The 22,522-nt window shown below is 44.8% G+C and overlaps 1 protein-coding gene across 1 annotated transcript in view; it reads left to right on the forward strand.

Moving 5' to 3' along the window:
- Positions 1-22,258, forward strand: part of GRIN2A (glutamate ionotropic receptor NMDA type subunit 2A) — a 361,604-nt gene extending 339,346 nt beyond the window's left edge. The window contains exons 13-14 of the mRNA XM_008526526.2: positions 13,100-13,338; positions 20,213-22,258. Coding sequence (XP_008524748.1) covers positions 13,100-13,338; positions 20,213-22,012 — 2,039 coding nt within the window. The 3' untranslated portion in view covers positions 22,013-22,258. The remainder of the gene's footprint in view (positions 1-13,099; positions 13,339-20,212) is intronic.
- The last annotated feature ends 264 nt before the right edge of the window (positions 22,259-22,522 follow it).

The raw sequence follows: 22,522 nt of genomic DNA on the forward strand, positions 1-22,522 counted from the left end.
TTATCTCCCTCCTAATTTTAACTAGAGACATATTTGGAATAATGATGGAACAGTACTTACTTAAGAAACAGATAAAATCTATAAATATCCTGGAGAGCCATTGACTCTCCCTCTGTGTTTAAAGCTCCAAAAGTTTTCCTCTGTGTAAGTTCTCAGTGAATTTCCCGATAGGCCCCTTGAGATTCAGTGACATCCAGATTAGAACAAGGTCAGTGATGTCAAACTCAGGCCTCACAAGCAGTGGGTGGTTCAAACCAGGGAAAGTCAGTTGTCAAGAGAACCATCCAAGCTGAAATAAGACATAACGAATGGCTCGCTGGTAAGTCAAACACTGATGTCACAGAACCTCCTGTAGGATTTACGGGACAGACAGACATTGGCCCCAAATCGCTCTCAATCTATGTTTTTAGACACTTTTATTTGAAAAGGCAATATAATATACATATAAAATCATCCCAATCTACTACCTTAACATAACTGTTTTTAATTTAGATACTACCTTCTGGTCTTTTTACTTGCAGAAACATTTCTTTAAATAAATGTAATTATTGCTTATATACACTTTTATTTTATTTTTATTTATTTATTTTTGAGGAAGATTAGCCCTGAGCTAACATCTGCTGCCAATCCTCCTCTTTTTGCTGAGGAAGACTGGCCCTGAGCTAACATCCGTGCCCATCTTCCTCTACTTTATATGTGGGATGCTTGCCACTTGACAAGCAGTGTGTAGGTCCACACCTAGGATTCAAACTGGCAAACCCTGGGCTGCATATAATGTCATAATCATTATTAAACCATAATTCATTTCATTCTTTTCCTAATGTTAAACATTTTATTTTATTTTTTTGCCGATATAGATAATGATGGAAGGAACATCTTCATGCCTATTTTTTTCTTTTGAATAATCTGTTCATTACAAACTCTTAGATGCAGAATTTGAAGGGTTAATGGCTATAAACATCTCTAGGAATCCTGATATATAGTGTCATATTAATGCCCCAAATTGTTCCCATTTAAAAATACTTCTAATAATGAATCACTGTACCAATTTTACAATAATCTAGCAGCATTGAGCATTTTCGTTCTTTTTGCTGTTTCAGAAGGTGAAGTGTGCTGTCTTAGGGTTGCCTTAATTTGAATTCCTTTGAATACTAGTGAAAGCGAAAAACAAAATGTGAGTTGTCTTTTCATCTTTTTTGACTATTTAACTATTTTTACATATACATTTTAATGAACATTTTATATATCTTAGTAATTTATTAAAACTTTGGTTGCAATATTTCACACAAAAAAGTCATAAATGTAACAGCTTGGGGTATAGTTAAGAACAAAGGCTTGGGTTCAAATATAAGAGCTGATCTTTACTAGCTCTATGACCTTGGGAAAACTACTTACCCTTTTTAAGGGCCAGCTTCCTCCTCTTTCAATCGGGGTCTGTACTGGCACCAACGTCACCAAGTCAAATAGTACAATGTATGAGAACAGCTTGGTGTAGTGCCCATCAGACAGTAGGCACCCAATAAGTATTACAGATGATAACAATAATGAAAATCTCCAGAAACTGAGATTTATTCATGTTCATATTTATAGTTTCTTAAAAAATCTTTTCGATTCCTTATTTGATTGCTTAGATCAGGATTCTGCTAACTCTGGCCCACATTGGCCCCTTGCCTATTTTTGTAAATAAAGTTTTATTGGAACACAGCCACGTCCGTTCACGCACTACGTGGGTCTATAGCTGCTTTTGTGCTGCCAGAGCACAGCTGAGCAGTTGTGACAGAGACCAGATGGCCCATAAAGCTGAAAATATTTGCTAATTAGCCCTTTACAGAAGAAGATTGCTGACCTCTGGCTTAAATTAGAAAAGTAAAACATGTTCTTTTAAAATAATTCCAACAACGTGGAAGAGTTTAACATCGTGCATGCCCCTGATACTGAGCAACGGGCTCGCTCTGCTCGCCGCCATCTGAGCCGATTAATCACAAAAAGTTAGAGATGGAGAAAGGAAGCTTTTCATCCATTAGCCAGCATAACCAGAAGATGCAGACTAATGTCTCAAAAAAACATCTTAAAGAATTGCAGAATGTTGAGGCTGTTATATAGGGAAAATGGGCAGCGAGGAGCAGGGTTAGAAATGTCGGCCTGCAGGCATGATGGACTCCAGGGTCCCTCATTGTTCTTTTCTTCTGTCAGTGATGAATATCCTACAGGTGTTCCTTCTTCCTGGCAGCCTTCTTATTCCTTAGGAAAATTTGTTGATTGTTAAGAACAAAGCTATTAGAGTCCCTCAGCAGGAGAATGGGCATAGGATCAGGGCCAGAAGCTCCTGAAAGCATGTAGCAATTCGTCATGATCACACGCTGGAAGGGTTTTAACTAGGAAAGGGTCATTTAGCGTAACAAGATGGCCTCACTTATGTTCACTTACGCCCCTTTATCCTTTAAGACTTTTTTCTTTGTGAAATACCTTTTTTTCTGTTTAGAAAGTCTGCTTCCTTTCGCTTTCCTTATTTCCTCTCTTGACCCTCAAAATGAAAGAACGCCTTACACCTCTCTATGCCACCCTTGTTTTTTTTGTCTTCTACAAACTATAACATACATTTGTTATATTGCACAAATCTCAACATCCAATTAATTTTTATACAACTGTGTAACCACCGGCCAGATCAAGACCTAGAACCTGACCAACGCTCCAGAAAACTCCCTCATGGCCACTTGCAGCCAATATCCCCCCAAAAGGTAACCCCCATTCTGCCTCCTGGATCATGGGTCAGTTTTGCCTCCTTTTGAACTTCAAATAAATGGTAGACTCATAGAACATGTATTTATTTGTCTTTTGTGACGTTAATCCATATTAATGCATATAACTATAGCTCATTATGTTTTCTTTACTGCGTGGTATTCCATTGTACAAACGTATTGCAATTTATTTATACATTTCCTGTTGATGGACATTTGTGTTATTTCTCTCTTTTGCCTGCTTTGAACATCCTAGTATATTTTTGGGTGCATGTGGGCACTCATTCATTTGGGAATATGCTTAGGGATGAAATGGCGAGGTCATAGAGTGGGCATATTCTCCACTTTAGTAGATACTTCCAAACAGTGTTCAAAACCAATTTACATTCTCACCAGCAGTGCATGTGGTTTCTCTAACTTCGGAGTGCCTTGTTTCTCCCTTCTAGGACACAGGTAAAGCAGCCTTGTATAACTGAGCTCTAGGTGTGCTCATCAGTGGCTGTGTGGTTGGATGTTGTTGTAGGGTCATAGCCAATAGTTTAGAGGTCCAAATGCCTTTCCTGCTTCCTTATTTTGTGACCTTGGTTCATCGAACTTGACCTCAGCTGCATCATTAGTCTTGGAGCAAGAGGACTGTGGAGTCTGTCCCACATACTTTCCTGAGTCAGAATCTGAATCTAAACACTCTCCTATCCCCATATGCTCTCCCACTCACCCCTGGCATGGTCTCACCCCCATCTGGTACTTTAGACTTGGGATATGAAAGAGGAGGCCAGAGGAACATCACCACCCCTAATGTGGGAGGGGGCTTCATCAAAGAGAGAGTTGAGAGCTCTCGTAAATCATAACCTAGTCCTCCACGTCACCCCACCTCTCTCCACGAAAAGAGAAACTGAGTCTTCCTTCTGCTTTAGTTATGGATAGTACTGACGACAGGTATAGGGTCCTTCCTTTAAAGGTCCCATTTCTCCCTTTCTGTCCTTCTCTGTTCTTCTTCCTTCTCCTCCTCCCCTCTTCCTCTCCTCTTTCCTTTCCACTCTCTCCTTCTCTTTCTCTTTCATCCCGCAGCCAAGTCTTGAGTGTCCACTAAGCTCCCTGCCCTGTCCTAGGCAATGAGGAATGCAGATAAATGGATGTGATCCCTTTGCATAAGGATTTTATAGTCTCAGAGAGCTTGTTGACAACACTTCAATAAAAAACGAACTGAAAGCGGTGATGTCATTTTACTTGCAGAAAGAAAGAAGCTATTTCTTGGCATGGGATGCAGGATTATTGCTATCCTTTTCTCTTTTTTTCTTACATCTACAGCTTTTTAAAACACAAGGACCCCTTTGTGATATTAAAAAGTCCTAACACTCTGACACGATGAGCCAGAAGATTCTGAGGACTATTGATTGAAAAAATGTGCAGTGCCAAAAAGTTGCCATGAATTCACTGATGCTCACGAATCATATGCCTTTTAATTCATAGCAGTTTGACCATCTATATGTGTGGGAGGCAAATTGGTTTAAGCAGACTCCAGCAGGCCTTGGTATACATAGAATTTCCCAGACTTCTTATAATTTCTCTGCAGTCTTACTCCAGAGAATTATTTCTCACCAACTCTACCCTCTAATGGAAAACTGTGACTATGTCCCTTGTTTGACGTTTGACAGAGTTGCCCAATCCTATCTCCTCTTTTTCCTTTTTCTTCTCCAAGAGGCACAGGTTGGGGACCTGTGTACATAAAATGCCCCAACTCCAACTTGCATGGTTCATCAGGCAGCCTATGAAATCCCAGCCAGATGGCGACAGCGGCAATGAATTCTGCAACGCTCTAGCTCCAATCCACAGAGCAGAGACCTCAGTTGGAAAGTGGTGCTAAAACATTTATGCCAAAGACAGCCTGTCTCTGCATCTAACTAGATACATTGAAGCCTAGCCCTATTTTTATTTTGGTTTTGTGGCTTCTCAGCATTATACAGAAATGGAATATTCTGACATTTAAATAAGGGAGATTTGTCTTCCAAATTCAATCTATTTGTGTCCAGAATCTTGTACTATTTCTCTCCAGCAGCCACCCTCCACCCCCAACCAAAGGTATTTTTTTCTCTCCAGCAAATGGTTCAGTGACCCTCAGAGATCATAGATACGGAGGTCCTTGGCTCTGGGACACTGTTATTTCCAGACCCAAGGATAGCTGGCTTTGAGTCCAAAGCGTGAAACGAATGAAGCTAAGGCCCCAAGGTCAGCGATCAGATAGTCTGGCTGACCTTACTCTGTTCCAAGGCCACGGACTACATCTCTAGATCTAACCAGAGGTTTCCTTCTAGGGAAACTGGACAAGGAGAGGACTTGACCTCAACCCTGCAGACCCCAAGCCATCCTTACACCTAGCACCGCAGTGCAGAGCTCACAGAGCGAATCTGTTCTCATCGAGAACACGAGCCTGCCAATGATGGTGCCCTAGATTTTCTACAAAGAAACTTGTTCCTTTGCCATTTCCACTTCCACTCGGGCTTCTGAGAAACCCAAAGTGCCCAATCCCTGGGCAAGACATGAAACAGGATTGAAATGGGGTCAGTTCCCCTCTTGGTGTTCACAGCAAACCCTAATGGGATCAGCAGCAGCATCATCCTGACGTCTTTGGGCTATAGATGGAAGTCGGTTCCCTGTGGGGAACCACTGAACTCTGCTGCTGGGGTCTTTGATTGGAACTTGTTTGCCCCGAGAGTCGGCCTTGATTTCTGGGTTTCAGAAACTGTTCCTGACCCTTTGCCTGGAACCTCATGGAGTCCCTCCTTTCTTGGGCTCTTGCTGATCCTCTGGATCAGTGGATCACAAACGAATTGAGAAGAGGAGACTTATGTCATCTAAGTCAATACAGTCTTATGGGCCACCTACTGTATGCCAAGCCCTGTGCCAGGAAATGCAGATACAAGAAGAATAAGACAAGATCCCCACGCTCAATAAACTCACCTCCCAACGGGGAGGACTTGGAAGCAAGTTGCAGCTATATTCTAGCATGACAGATTCTCTATTGATGAGATATCCAGGATGTCATGGAAGGAGAAACCATGGTCTCATACCCATGTCTCTGTGTATTCAGGGAAGACTTCCTGGAGCTAGAGACCTCTGAGCTGTACCCCAAAGATAGCCATGGCCAAGTCTTCAGCACAGTACCATGCACAATACCATGGCGTATCCATAGTAAGTTGTTATGGGCAATGGTGATATTGATGACAATTTACAATGGACCCTTGTCAGCAATTTCTTACAAGTGAGTTTCTACCAGTCACAACATCTACTGGGAGCTGGAGAGTTTGATCTGCATGTCCTGCCTGCCCCTTGACCAGGAGGACTCTAATAATGATTGTGACACTGGGATAGAATTTACCCGTGACCTTCTACCACGCTGTAGCACCATTGTTCTAATTTGCCATCTCCACCCACCTGGAACAGCCTGCCTTATATTAAATGTGAGGAAACACTGGGTTTCCATGGACAGAAGCTGAAAAATCTTGGGCCCACCAAGCACACAGCTTAGCTCATCTAATGGCCTCACTGTTCCCAGGATACCCCAAACTCCTTAACGTGAAAGCTGAGTCCTTTGCAATTGGCTCCTGCCCTTTAGGCCCCTCCTTTGACCCCTTTTTCCTTCCCCTAAATTCTGAACCACTCTGATGTCAAAACACCCCCTGTTTCTGGCTGCCTCCAGCCCTAGGCAAACTCAATTATCTCATCTCACCATGATTCCTGGTGTGCCTGCCTGTCTCTCCCATAGGACTCTGAGCTCGTAGAGGCCAAAGCCTATGTGTTCTGAAAATACAGATGCCGACCATGTGCCAAGTGCTTTAGAAATGTTCTTTTTTCAACGAATGAATGAGTGAGTGAATGAATGAGGGAGGGAGTAAAGCAAAACTCAATGCAGTCCTCAGACAACCAAAAATCATTAGCTTCCTTGACTAGAAATGAAACAGAACATCCAGCCCAGCTTCTCAAAACCACACATTATTTCTTTCTGTCCTGTCACTGGCTAGGTTCAGGTGCTTTGCCCAGAAACCAAGAAAAGAAATATGTAGATGCGCCTACAAGGATATACGTGCGAGCTGATTCTAGAAGATGTGTTTCACCAAATTCTCAGGCCCTGGACCAAGCCTAAAGCGTAGAGGTTCAAAATGGACTTTTTACTACCAACCTCGGGGGAGAAATGCTCAGGAAGTCTGAAGGCTGGTCACATCGCATGCTATAAAATCCTTTCCCGAAGCAATCCCCTTAGCTCTCAGACTGTCTTAGAGAACAGAATGAAATCTAATCTGAAAAGCAACTTCACTCCCTCTGGAAGCGCAGAGAATGAGTCTAGGGCAAATAAGGAGCTGTTTTCTCTTACTCTGGACATACTAGATTCTTCTTGGAGAGCCAAGCCTCCACTTGGACATGCATTCTTGGAATCATAGACTCTACAAATTGGAAGGATACAGGAAGGAGTATGTGGTCCACCCCACCCCTCAGCTTCCCTGGCTTCAGGCAGGAAATAATGATGTCTCCAACAATATTTATTGAGTAATTAGTGTGTGTCAGGCACAGCGTGCATGCAAGCTTGTTTAATGCCAACAGCTCTCCTATGAGGTATATACTGTTGTGCTCCATTTGGTGGATGTTTGAACCGGAGCTCAGAGAGATGGAGCAAGTTCCTTCACCTCTCTGTAAAATGGGTGTGACAATGGTGCCAGCCACACGAAATTGATAGGAGAGCTACATGGGTTAATTTTTGAAAATTCTAGTGCAGTGTCTGAAGCAGGATAGAATTTATGTAACTTTGTTAAATAAAAGAATAGAAAAATAGATAAATGAATGGATGGGTGGAGGGATAGGTAAGTAGGCATCTGGACCAGGATGAAATGGGTGAGGGTTGAATACAGGCAGCTGATGCTCACACTACCTCCTGTGGCTGTCTAGACCTTACAAGATCATTGACATGCTCCCCAAACCCTTCGGGGAAGGGTGCTCCCTTATGTAGCTCACTCTAGTATTTTCTACCTGAAACATTCTTTCTTGTGATTCGCTGGAAGTTGTCCACTCGAATTTTCGTCCATTCCTTTTTGCAAATCTGAAACTCACGGCTTCTACCTTGCAAGTGAGTGGATGGATAACGTGAGAGACTCCATGCTCGTGCGTGGGCCCACACTGTCTGTCTCTTTTCTGTACAGGATTTGGCCTGACCAACGCTGTGCATTTCATGCAGCCTCTTGCAGCATCATCCACGGAGCTAATGGAAGCAAGGCTCGGACCTATGTGCAATGCTGTCTCAATTATTCTCGCCTGTTCCCTTTTAGATTTTACATCGTTCTGGCTCCTGCCTCTTGAAGCCCCACCAGTCTGCCTTTTAACTGGCAACCTTGGGAAGGGAGAGGGCTGTGACGCACCCCTCTATGTACTGGACTTATGGCCTTCCTTGGGATGGCACAGAACTCAGAGGTCGGCAGGTAGACCTGTGGCTGTCAACACTTTCTCCTGTGAAGACAGATATAGGACGAGCTTTTGAACAGGCATAACTCCCATGGATGCAAAGCCATTGACAAGTGCTCATGAGCTTCCTGTTGTTAGAGGTATAAATAGAGAGGGGGGGATCGTTCAGCATCGTGCAGGGACCCGTCCTCTTGGGTGGAGAGAGGAAGACAATACGGGCCTGGCTGCAGACCCAAAGCTGCCCAGCTCCCTCTGCTCCCAGGAGACCACTTAGCGTTTGTCTTCCCAGCAAGAATGATCTGCTTCAGGAAAGAGATTGAATTGTTCCATTTCCCAGCTCCCGTTCACAAGATCATATTGACAAAGATCGTGGCCTCTCTGTAAGGGGAGAAACGGAGGGTGGAATGAGCATCATAGGGCTGCTCCTTGGAAAAAGCGCCCTTTGTCACCTCACCCTGGCTGAGGACATGCGGCTTCCCAGCCTTTTACTCTCAAGCCTGCTGCAGGTTCCCTTTTTCTTTGCATTCCTCTATTTACGTGGCAGAAAAACTCACCCGACAGATCTGAACATTTTTGCGATGATGCCCAATTTAAGCTTGGGGATGGAAGGAGAGAAACAGAAACAGAAAATATGAGTTCAGTGCTTACTAGATGCTACAGGCCATGAGAAATATCAAAATCATAAAACACAGTCCCTGATCTCCTGCAAGGAGATTACAATATACTTGAGTAAATTAAAAGTGAAATAAGAAAGTATTTGAACTACAGTTCAGTACACGAGTAGAAGGCCACGAGGCAGGAAATGATTAACTGGAAAATGATTGGAACAGGCTGTAATTGGTATTGAGAAATGTGCATTTACTCTCCTTTCGGCGTGCGGGTCTGATTTACCCAAGTGGACTTGCAGAGGGCAGAGGAAAGATCTTTATATTTCCATCCTAAAAGGAATCCAGATGATGTTTCTTAATACCCAGACCGACCGTGTTAGAGGCATACGACCCTGGCTTTCTTTGGGATGGCACCAAAAGGAAGAAGCCCTGGAAATTTGACAAAACCTGGTGACAAAACGTGTGTCCTCACAAATCCAAAGGGAGGCAGGAGTCAACAGCACACTGCATTTTTGAAGGGATGGCATTGGTGTTTTTGTGAGAAGAGGAAGCGGTGATGGACATCCTGAGGCATACAGCGGGCACAGGCATGTGGCCAAGTTGGTGATGGCGCTGGGTGGACAATGAGCTAATATGGCAGAGTCTCCCAGGACATTTGTGACTCTGGGAAAGCCCTGAAGGCTGTTGGAAGGAAAGGAGTTGAAATCAAGATATCCCTTCCCATTGCTTTGCCTGGGCCCAGGATTAACCAGCATCCTTCCTTGAGGGTGAAAAATTTGTAAAGGGATATATTTCCTATTTTTTTCCTGCCATAAATATGTATGCTTTTTCAATCCTGACTACAAAAGCTAAACACACATATATGGTTGTGGTACAATGGTAAACTGAACTGGCGTGAGCCCCCTTTACGCTGCAAACACATCCCAATGCAGGGTTAGAAGCGTGTGCACACACACAGACTTGCACAGTGCACAGTCAAGGTCAAAAGAGAGGAAAACCTCAGGTGCTGGAAACAGAGTAGAAGGGGATAGTCTCCTGGGTTTTCAGCTGAGGGGCAGCAGCCTAAGGGGCTTCAGGCAGTAGGGGTGGAGACCAGAGCTCTAACTTCCACATGGGGGCCCTCGACTGTGCAAAGAGAGTAGAAAGTAATACCACTGCCTAAATCAGAGACCTTCAATGAATCAATGCGTCTGTGAAAAGGAGACTAGAAAAAACTGTCCATCAAAGTGAAAAAAGTACAAGAAAACTCGCCATCTGTTTGAAGCTCTGAGTGAGAAATTAAAACCCAAATGAGTATGGAAGTCTAAATGTTTACTATTCAAATGGTGTGGTAATTACAGTAAAAACTTTGCGTACAAAAACTGGTAAGTGGAAGCGCCTGGAACCAGGGCAGGAGCCCACTGTAGCCCGGTGTACTTGGGAGCCTGGTGGGTTTTAGGGGGAGAACAGCTCTGCTGAAGACTAGCTCATAATCAAAAGTTACGAGTGTCAAAGGAAGTAATCCACCATGAGAGTCAACACACAACAAACAGAAGAATTCGAATTCCAAGAAGTAAGGTGGCGGGGAGGGGCAGGGCGGAGAATAATCCGAAAGCCTGTTAGGTTTGAAATTATTAAATGTATAAAAGTTTTAGAAATCATAACAGAAGAGTAGGACATTATGATTAAAAAAAGGTAGAACTTTAAGAGAGCTGGATGAATGTCACAATTAAATAGATTAAAACCTAAAGCTAAATATTACTAATGAAAGAATAAATGAACTGGAAAATAGATCTGTGGGAACCATCTAACTCCATGACAGAGAGAGAAAGGAATGGAAAATGTTAAAACAAAATTAATAATATAACCTAGAGGATAGAATGAGAAGGACCAGAATATTTGAAACAAAATTTTCAGGAGGAAAAAAAAAAGATAGAGTTATTATGTGTCCTTAGGGAGTCGAAAATTCGTGTGACGTCACTACACACCTTATTAGAATGACTAAAATCCCCAACACCGACAACACTAGTCAATTCTAGTGAGGATGTGAGCAACAGGAACTCATTATTTAGCGATAAAAAGAAATGAGCTATCAAGCCGTGGGAAGACATAGAGGGACCTCAAATGCATCTTATTAAGTGAAAGAAGCCCGTCTGAAAGGCTACATACTGAATGGTTTGAGCTATATGATGTTCTGTAAAAGGCAAAACTGTAGAAACAGTTGAAAAGATCAGGGGTTGGCAGGGGTTGGGATGGGGGATGGGGAGATGGATAGATGGACACAAGAGTTTTAGGGCAGTGAAAACTACTCTGTATAATACTGTAACGATGGATACATGTCGTTAAGTATTCAGCAAAACCACAGAAATTTACAACAGGAAGTGAACCCTAATGTAAACTATGAACTTCCGTTAGTAACAATGTATCAAGGTTGGTTCCTGAATTGTAAAAAATGTACTGCAATGCCAGATGTTAAAAGGGAACGGAGATGGAAAATACGAGAAAACTCTGTACTTTCTGCTCAGCTTTTTGGTAAATCTAAAACTACTTTAAAAGATAAAGTCTATGAATTTTAAAAAAAGATAGGTTGGGGAGAGTTAATATTCAGAGCAACAATGGATGAGATTTTTCCAGAATTAAAGTTATGAGTCATCATATTGAAGAATTACACTGAGTTCAGAGCAGACCAAATAAAACAAATTCACGCCTGGATTCCACACCAAAGACAACACGAAATTCTCAGAAGCAATTAGAGAGAAAATACAGATTGCGTGGAAGTAATGACCCATTAGAGTACTAGCTGACTTCTCAATCTAGATCAGAACAAAACTCAATAATGTCTTCAAAAGGTCAAGGAAAAATAATCGTCAACTTCGATTTCTGTGTTCAGCCAAATCGTTTAAGACTGAGAACAGACAAAAAGCAATACACACTAATTTCACAAAACTTAGAAGAGAAGGCAATGTGAGAGCAATAATTGTGATTAGCCTCTTCAAAAGAGAATCAAATAAACATTGGAGTATGTCCTTTATTTTTCTCTGCATGTCTCTTATGTCTTAGTATATATATATATAACACACACTATAGTCATACTTTACACTGAACATTATATGCATCTCCCCTGATTTTCACTGTCTTTGAAGGATAATTTTTAAAGGATGAATCATAGTCTAAGTGTCATAGTTTAGTGAATTGCTAGACAGTTAGTATAATTGCTAGACATTCATATCAGAGAACTTCCTCCTAAATGGCAAATGGACAAATGTGCATAAAAGAGAGACGAATTCATGCTAAGCATGCTGACATTTTCTTCCATTGAAAACCCCACCTGCTTCTGCTTCTTCCTTTTTTTTTTTTTTTTTTTTGCTGAGGAAGATTGGCCCTGAGCTAGCATCTGCACCAATTGTCCTCTATTTTGTACATGGGATGCCATCACAGCACAGCTTGATGAGCGGTATTTATGTCTGCACCCGGCATCTGAACCAGTGAACCCTGAGCTGCCAAAGCGCAGTGCACGAACTTAACTGCTACACCACTGGGCCGGCCCCCACCTGCTTCTTTCATTGCCTACTGAAGTTGGGAGGTGTTGAGATGGCAAGGGGCCATTCGGAGCCCATTGGGATGTCTCTTTTCAATCTATGTTTTGTGCCTAAGTGTGCTGCTTGTAGGTGACAGGGGGTTCTAAAGAAAGAAGAAAAAGGAAACTAATATACTTGAGGACCACTGTGTGTCAGGCACTGTGCTGGGCACTGCCTTTACAACAATCCTGTGAAGGCTATTATTTATGAGATCTTACCATGAGTCAGGTACTCATCTAGGAATTTTGCATACTAGAGTGCATTTGATCCTCACCAGAACTCTAGGAAGCATGCACTACTGTTACATCCATTGCGCAGAGAGGGTAACCGTGGCTCTGAGGTCACACAGCTGGTAACGGATGAAGTCACGGCTGGAACGCAAGTCTTTCCACTGTAGCATGCTGCAGTTTATCCCGTGTTCTGTTCCAGGCTTGTGTGGGTGTTGGGGATAGGGATAAAGAGAAGCAGAGAGGGCAGAACATACTGATAATGACCCAAAAAACAAAACAGGGACTGTGCCAACCCTCTCCACATGCTCTCATTTCACCCTCCTGCAATGATATTAGGGAGGTGTTATTACCATCATTATCTTTACTCAACAAGTGAGTGAAGGCAGACCAGGAGAGCTCAGTAACTTGCCTTACTGTTAGACAGTTATAAGTCACATACGTCTGTCCCAAACCCAGTGGTATCTGCCCCAGTGTGCATGCCCTGCTCCTCATGCCTGTGGATCTTGTCGTCTGTCCAGGTGAGATGGAGGAGCTGGAGACACTGTGGCTCACGGGGATCTGCCACAACGAGAAGAACGAGGTGATGAGCAGTCAGCTGGACATCGACAACATGGCGGGCGTGTTCTACATGCTGGCGGCCGCCATGGCGCTCAGCCTCATCACCTTCATTTGGGAGCATCTCTTCTACTGGAAGCTGCGCTTCTGCTTCACGGGCGTGTGCTCCGACCGGCCTGGGCTGCTCTTCTCCATCAGCAGGGTCAGTACCCCCGGCGGCTTCTTCCTCATGGGGCCGGCAGGGCCAGACAAACACGGGGCTTCGCGAGAATCAGGGAGTCTTGACTCCTTGGATGGGGGAGGGGGTCCCGCACATCCTCCTGTCACTCAGCAGCCGTTCTGGGGCTTGTCAGAAGGGGGTCCAGATTCTGTGCGTTCATAACCCAGAGACTGCAAACTTACATGACTGTGGAAGCCAGAGAGGAAAGGTAAGTGGCTAACGCAGGCTGAGCATGAGAAAAATAGCACAAATGAGATGAAAAATAGCAACTGAACCTGGATGTCAAGGTGAGGGAACCACAGTGAATGCTGGGAACTATGACAAATTGCATAATTGTTCCCACACCCACAGGGGGCAGTCATCCTCAACTCCTGCCCAGTATTGTCTTCTGGGAAGGCAGGGCCAGTCTTATCAGGTCTTCTAGTTTTTAAAAGAGAAAGTGGTCATCTGATTAGATGCGAAACCTTTTGGTTTTTAAATATTAGTAACTAAATCCATTAAAAGCCAGAAAAAACCCAAAACACTCCATGGGCCAAACATGGCCAGTCTGCGGCCTCCATCACTAGCACCCAGATGTGCCATACAACACTGCTAAAATTCCTCTGTGGGATGTCACAACTTGTGCATGCATTCCAGCAGAACACGCACCAAGAAACAAAATCTATATATAATGCTACGTTGTGTGTATATACGCATCTAACAAACCACAAGAGCATGTGTAATGCACCAGAGCCTGAAATGGAACACAGATGTGAAGAACCATGAGAAAATGCACACACATCAAACAGAAAACAAAAATATGCATTCAACCCAATGTAAACTACAGCACAGAAGATGCGTGCTATAGTGAGCTCACGCGCCATCCAGGAAAATCTCTCCTCCGGCTGCACGATATGGCATGTGTAGGTTGCCATCAAAAGATACATGTGACATAATTCATCAATAATGAGAACAATTAGGGGAAATGCTGAGGTTTGTGGAGCACATATATGTGCCAGGCACCATATAAGGACTTTTCTTCATCTCATTTAACCTACAAACCAGCTCTATGAGGTGGGGACTGTTATTAGCCCCAGATTACAGATGGGGAGATTGAAAGTTATGAGGTTAGGGGAATTACCCAAAACCACATAGCTTTGCTGGAGCCAGGATTTGAATCTAGAGCACGTGGTACCACACTCTTACACCAGCAACAAGCATCAAATATAAGCAATACAAAAGATTCGATGCAATTCATACTACCCCACATGTATGTGCGTGCAACTCACATAATACATATTTATATATTTAACACAATCTAGTCATTTACTTGCATCATGATAAAAGCACATACATACGTTGTTCACTCATCTTCCAACACAGCATAACATTATCCAACTATCTGGCAATCAATCATCTATCTATCCATCCATCCATCTATCTTCTCATCTATTTATCTACCTATCTCTCCCATTTCCTCACCTTGGAGTTTTTTTCACTCTGAAAACATTTAACAAATTAGGATTTGAAACATGGTGAAAAATATTTGGTTAAAACCATCTAATTTTATATGCTTATGTTTATTGGGAAAGCTAAATATTCATTTTAAAAGGAATGTGTGTAATCTTGGCATTTGATGATTTTTAAGAACGTTGGAGATTATGTAGGTACACATTAACTTAATGAGGAGGATTTATTTTCTCCATTCAGTAGCACCCTAAACTTGGATTCTGTGCAAATACGTACTTCCTAATTAGCTTGATGGCATCTAAACACGCAGATTGCTTAAAAATAACATGCATGCATACAGCTAGGTATTATGCCAACTTTAAGCTAATTCTCTCCACCAATTACTAAAGGCTTTCCATGTCCAGGTCATTCTGGGATTATCGTGAGCAAAGGCACGCTGTTGCTTTTACTTGTAATTACTGCTTGTTTTTAGAAAAGCATCGCCTCTGTTTGAGATACCGTTAAGCAAGCCAAGATGATAGGATTGGCATGACGAGAAATGAACTGAGTCCTTCACTCCCGTCCCAAGCATCTTGAGGGGCCTGAGTGGAGGGGGCGCTGAGCAGACAGGAGCAGGCGTTGTGCTGTGGCTTGACAGGCTGGTAGTTCACTTCAGCCTCCTGTCCCTAGGACACTGCAGGGACTTCTGTGCCCCTTGAGGACTCCCAGCCACCATCATTCCTGTATCCTCGAAGGCTGCAGGGAGCCCTACTTGAGCACTGACCATCCTTCTCCCCAGATAAAATTTGTCTTTTAAAATAAGTGCAGTCCGATATGTGTGAATAGAAAGATCTCCTACTTAATGGTATGTTCTTGCCTCTCTCATGTATAGGGGAGCTCAGAATAGACTCACCCTCTGACGCTGTGTACAGCAGGGCTTCTGGGTTGCTAAAAAATGTCCTTCCTTTCTGGTCAAGGCCACCACCCACCTCTACAGCTGTCTGATGTGCATATTCACACATATGCCACCTTCCATATATGCTTACTTACACAGCACAGAGAACACACGTGGAAAAAAGAGTATCTTCATTGTGAGCACACAATCATTTTCATTAACAAAGCTGCAGTGGGAATTTCCCAGCGAAGAACCTGCTTTCCTACAAATGCAGGGCCACAGTTACACACTGAGTTATGCTTAGTGTGTGAGCAAGGGCCTGGGCCACCTATGTTTCTGCCATCCTCTCTAATCCTGCCAAGACTTTGTGAGGTTGATATGATCACATGTGTCTTATGGATGAAGAAACTGAGGCCCAAAAGCTTAGAGTGGGTTCACCTTATGTTTCCTTGAAGCAACAGGGCTCTTCTCACTTTGTCTGTCATCCCAGAAGAAGACACAAGAATGGAAAAATTATCTGTGTATGCAGGGCTGGGTGGCATGCGTTAGTCAGTTTCCGAGTTTAGGCTCCTTTCTGAGGGATGTCGATCCAGGATGCTCTGAAATTGACTTCTACCCCAAAGCAGGCTTTTCTGTACATCCACCATGTCTCTCAATTACAGTTCTTTCAGCACATGGACCATCCAGCTGATAGACTTACAGCTATTGCTATGCAACAGACACACCCGGCCCTCCTTGTGAGCTCGACATCCTTTGGGATGCTCCTGGATAACGCGATGCAGATGCAAACCTACGATACATGCACTCCTGGCACTGCCAAGGGAGAAGGCCAGGGCTCAAAGAGTCATTTATTGAACACTAGAGCCGAGCTTCTCCCACAGCCCCACCCCTTGTCTTTTACAACTTCCACAAATGTCCCGCCTTGTCTGTGGGATGTTCTTAACTTTTGCTTTCTATCCAAGACACTTTCCCTCTCATGCAGAAAAATACAGCCACTGTCACCAGCAAAAAGAACTACCCCAGTTGTCTCCCGACACGTGAAGAATGGGAGACTAAGCACAGCCAAAGACCAGGGAGATGGAAACCGTGGCCGCCTGCCCAATGGGCTCAGATGGGGGGAGCTTGGAAACAGTGAAAGAAGCTTCTGGCTAACCCACAATTGGGACCAATAGACTAGAAGTCAGATACTGTCTTAGTCCATTCAGGCTGCTCTAACAAAACACTATAGAGTGGGTAGCTTATAAATAACAGAAATTTATCACTCACAGTTCTGGAGGCTGGAAGTCTGAGATCAAGGTGCCAGGAAAGTCAGGTGAGGGTCCTCTTCTGGTCATAGACTTCTTGCGTCCTCACATGGTGGTGCGGGGGGGGGGCAAGAGGGTTCTACGGGGTCTCTTTTATAAGAGCACGAATCCCATTGATGAAGGCTCCATTCTCATGACCTAATCACCTCCCCAAGGCCCCACCTCCAAGTACCATCAACTTTTAGGGTTAGGATTTCAACATATGAATTTAAGGGGGGGGGGGGGACACAAACATTTAGACCATAGCAGACATTTTAGAGATCTGGCCCAGGCTCCAAGGAGGACAGCAGAGCCCGTGCCCCGTTGAGGGTGTTCTGAGAGGTCAGGAGCAGAGCAAATTGCCTGGAACGGCACATTGAGTCATCAAGGCTAATTTTATCTGGGCCCACTGGGTGGCTGAGAGGGCATCTTATTTCCACAACTCATAAAATGTAGCTGGAATCTATGAATAATAGAGAGGAGAAAAGAAAGAGAGAACTCTGCAGGGAAGAAAACAACTCCAGCCCAGGGATTTGGTTCCCCAGGTAGGGTTAGGCTGCCTGTCTAACCAGAAAGCCACAGTGGCTTTCCAGAACAAACCTTCATTGTAAAGGGCAGCATGCATTTTCTTGCAGCTTTGACAGAATGGGCGCTGTGTGCTCATGTTGGTGAGAAAGGATAGAGAGGCGAGGTGACAGCAAAGAAGGGCAGATCAGGAATGACTGAGGAGCTTGTCCAGCTCACATTTATTGAGCCCCTGTGTTGGCGTTATTGTGTCTTGCCCTGGTCCCCACCTTAGGAGTCTATGATTCCCATTTTATAGATGTGGAAGTTGAGGCTCAAAAAGATGTAGTGGCTTATCCAAGGTCACAGAGCTAATAAAGGATGGAGCTGGGACTCACGTCCAGTGGCTTCCAGGCCTCTGACTCTTCCCATTATTCTGTAATATGCACCTCCCCTCATCAGCAGCCCATCTAGAAAATGGATCAAGTCAGTTAGAGAATGCCGTCATCAAAACCTGGGATGCAGGCATGGTTGGTCACGTTGACTCCTTCCTGTGGCTTCAACTGGCAGGTCAGCACCTGGGAATTGCCTTAGCTCTGTCCTGTCGGTTCCCGGGGAAACCAAGGATGGGAGAAAGCAGCCAGCAGCCATCCTCCCATCTCCTGAAACATAATTCAGCTCCCTGACCCCTTCTGCAGGCCTCCTGCATACAGAGAGACAGCGAGCTCATCTCAGCGGGTAGAAGCATATTGCTCTGATGGTGAAGGGGTGGAGGGAAGTTCTCACAACCTTTAGGGGGTGGAGGGGAGCTCATGAGAATCGACAGGGAGCCAGCAAATTCCTGTCAGCCAACAAAACTTCAGGGAAAAAAAATGTGAAAACCGCTGTTTTCATAATACTAACAACAGGGAGAAAAGGCACAAATCTTGGCTGATTCAAACATATAGGAGACACACTGATTTTCACCCCTAGTAGCAGAGTCCCCCGAGGTCAGGGTACAAGATTATATTACTAAATTGGGCAGGGAAGGCATAGGTTAACATGAAAGGCTCAGAGGCGCTGTGCTTTGTGAAGTACGTGGTGAGTTTGTGATTTCCACATCCATCAGCCCTGGAAGCAACGAGGAGGAGACATTGCTTCCTGGCTGGGTGAACAGCCAACCACACACGACGTAGAGAAGGAGGCTAAAGACAGGGATGCGGGAAGTGGGAAAGGGCATGATGCCAGGACTCGGCCTCAGGGAGCCTTCGCCACGCAGCCTGGGGTTGAGAGGGGCAGAGAAAGAGCCGCTCAAACACACAGCTGTGGGCTTTTCTGTTTATTGTTCCTTGAAGGCTGGGGTGGGCATTGTCTTTAGAAAACCCTGGGGACAATGCAGCAGTGCAAATGGGTTGAGGCTGTCACAGTTCTGTGAGCATCCTTGTGGGTGAAGCTTGTCCCCACCATGGGGAACCGATGGAGCCACTATTATCAGAGTCCACAGTTAATCACTCATATTTGCCACTAGTTTATGCCAAAGTCAGCAGCAGCTGCCACCTTCGCTTTATAAACCCCTTCTTGGGCTGGCTCCCTGTCCGTCTTGGGAGGACCAGGTCAAATCCTGCAGCTTTGATCTGATTGTTCCCTTTGGGTACAGCTGCCAAAATCTGGGGGCAGGAGTGGGGGAAGGGGGCCACAAATGGCAATGTCACTGGTGCTCCTTCGTCTCCTATGGCAGCACGAGTCAAGATCTCTTCCCTTGGGTTACTTCTAAGTAAAAGTAAATAGCTATTTTTAAGAAAGGAAGAAGATGGAGTGGAAAGTAAGAGACCTATAGACGGGGCTGCTTATATTTGAGCTCCCCAGGAGTCCTGAAGTCACTCAGTTCCTGGATGGATTTAAATGCAGCATCACTGTGTCATCGGGACTCTCCACTGTTCTTAGTAACTAAAACCCAACTCTAACTATGTTGAACAAACTCACACACAAAGAATGTATTAGTGGGGTAAGTGGAAAGTCCAAAAGGGTGGTCCAGGGGTTCGAACCATGTCATGCCTCTCCATCCCCTGTGCTCTGCCTTTTTCTATGATGGCTTCATTCTCAGGCTAATGTCCCCACGCGGTGGCAGGGACAGTCTGCTGCACCTGCTCCTTGCATCCCAGCATCTACGTCTACCCTTCCAAAAGTGTCTGAGTGGTCACACGTGCATTTCATGCCTATGCTTAGACTAATCAGAAAGGATGCTCTGATTGACCTGCTTGAGCAGGATCTCATGCCTTGATTGACAGCTTCAGTGTGTGGGTAGAGGGAATTCCCCAAAAGAATTAATAATAGGTGGTCCTTTTGTGCCGACTTAGTTTGTCAGTACCTGACTCTCTGGTATCCAGACTCCAGTGATGATCCTGGGAAAGTTTAATAAAAGTGTGAGTTAGTGACCTAGGTATTGGGAGGTCAATTAGATATCCTTGTATGCCAATTTGGAAGCGTCAAGACCCTGATAGTTACAAGAGCATCAGTTGATGCCTTTTCTCAAACTCCATGTATAACTATGTGTCAGATAATCTGGTGCCAGAGAGACAAGACAAGCCTGATGCTTTGCCACCGGTCTCATACATTTAAGAAACATCATTGGAATTCCTACTGGATTTCACTCTTTCTCCAGGGCTCCTACAAGAAGCACATATCTCACCTTTGCAGGTAAAGTTCAGCTGTGAAGTGGTTTCCTATCCATGCTGCTGCTGATGGTGTTTTATGTGACTTCCCACAGGGCATTTACAGCTGCATTCATGGAGTGCACATCGAAGAAAAGAAGAAATCTCCGGACTTCAATCTGACTGGATCCCAGAGCAACATGTTGAAACTCCTGCGGTCAGCCAAAAACATTTCCAACATGTCCAACGTGAACTCCTCAAGAATGGATTCCCCCAAAAGAGCTGCTGACTTCATCCAAAGAGGGTCCCTCATCATGGACATGGTTTCCGATAAGGGAAATATGATATATTCAGACAACAGGTCCTTTCAGGGGAAAGACAGCATTTTTGGGGACAATATGAATGAACTCCAAACATTTGTGGCCAACAGACACAAAGATAACCTCAATAACTATGTGTTCCAGGGGCAGCACCCTCTGACTCTCAATGAGTCCAACCCCAACACGGTGGAGGTGGCCGTGAGCACAGAATCCAAAGGGAATTCCAGGCCCAGGCAGCTTTGGAAGAAATCCATGGAATCTCTACGCCAAGACTCGCTGACACAGAACCCCGTCTCCCAGAGGGATGAGGGACCAGTGGAGAATAGGACCCACACCCTAAAGAGTCCTAGGTACCTTCCAGAAGAGGTGGCCCACTCGGACATTTCAGAAACTTCGAGTCGGGCCACATGCCACAGGGAACCTGACAACAATAAGAACCACAAAACCAAGGACAACTTCAAGAGATCTGTGGCCTCCAAATACCCCAAGGACTGCAGCGAGGTCGAGCGCTCCTACCTGAAAACCAAAGCGAGCTCCCCCAGGGACAAGATCTACACCATTGACAGCGAGAAGGAGCCCAGCTTCCACTTAGATCCTCCCCAGTTCGTTGAAAACATGACGCTTCCCGAGAATGTGGACTTCCCAGATCCCTACCAGGACCACAATGAAAACTTCCGCAAGGGGGACTCCACACTCCCGTTGAACAGGAACTCCCTGCACAACGAAGACGGGCTTCCCAACAACGACCAGTATAAGCTCTACTCCAAGCACTTCAGCTTGAAAGACAAGAGCTCCCCTCACAGCGAGGGCAGCGACCGCTACCGGCAGAACTCCACGCACTGCAGGAGCTGCCTCTCCAACCTGCCCACCTATTCAGGCCATTTCACCATGAGGTCCCCCTTCAAGTGCGACGCCTGCCTACGGATGGGGAACCTCTATGACATCGATGAAGACCAGATGCTTCAGGAGACAGGGAACCCAGCCACCCAGGAGGAAGTCTACCAGCAGGACTGGGCGCAGAACAACGCCCTCCAGTTCCAAAAGAACAAGCTAAGGATTAGCCGTCAGCATTCCTACGATAACATTCTCGACAAACCTAGGGAGATCGACCTTAGCAGGCCTTCTCGGAGCATAAGCCTCAAGGACAGGGAACGGCTCCTGGAGGGAAATTTGTATGGGAGTCTCTTCAGTGTCCCCTCAAACAAACTCTCGGGGAACAAAAGCTCCCTCTTCCCCCAGGGTCTGGAGGACAGCAAACGGAGCCAGTCTCTCTTGCCGGACCATGCCTCCAATAACCCTTTCCTCCACTCCTATGGGGATGACCAACGCTTAGTCATTGGGAGGTGCCCCTCAGACCCTTACAAACACTCGTTGCCATCCCAGGCAGTGAATGACAGCTATCTTCGATCGTCCTTGAGGTCAACGGCATCATACTGTTCCAGGGACAGTAGAGGCCACAGCGATGTGTATATTTCCGAGCATGTTATGCCTTATGCTGCAAATAAGAATAATATGTACTCTGCCCCCAGGGTTTTGAATTCCTGCAGCAATAGACGCGTGTACAAGAAAATGCCTAGTATCGAATCTGATGTTTAAAACCTTCCATTAATGTTTTATCTATAGGGAAACATACGTAAAGGCCAACCTTCTGGAGGGTAAATGTCGGATGTCCAATAGTGCCCTGCAAAGAGGAAGAGGATTTAGGAAGGTATTTTTTTTGTTGGTTCTTTTGCACATGGCTCCATGCCATAGTCTTCCACTCAAGGAATCTGGTGAGGTGTGTGCTGAGCACAGCGGATACCAGATAGGTGAGTCCTTAACCAAAAAAATAAATAAATAAAAGGGCAAGTCTCCTGGACATGCCTGCTAGGTATGTTGGCAATAATGATGCATTGGATGCCAATGGTGATGTTATGATTTCCTATATTCCAAATTCCATTAAGACCAGCCCGCCATGTAATTTCCTCATCGGAAACACCTAACGGTTTCTCTAATACAGAATAAGCAATATGGTATGCATGTAACTCTGACACAGACAAAATAAAACCGTTGAGAATGCATCTGCACCGTAGCGAGATTGACATGTGCAAGAGATTAGGAAGTTTG

This window comes from Equus przewalskii, chromosome 12 (assembly GCF_037783145.1).
Source record: "Equus przewalskii isolate Varuska chromosome 12, EquPr2, whole genome shotgun sequence".
In the NCBI taxonomy this organism is placed as follows: domain Eukaryota; kingdom Metazoa; phylum Chordata; class Mammalia; order Perissodactyla; family Equidae; genus Equus; species Equus przewalskii.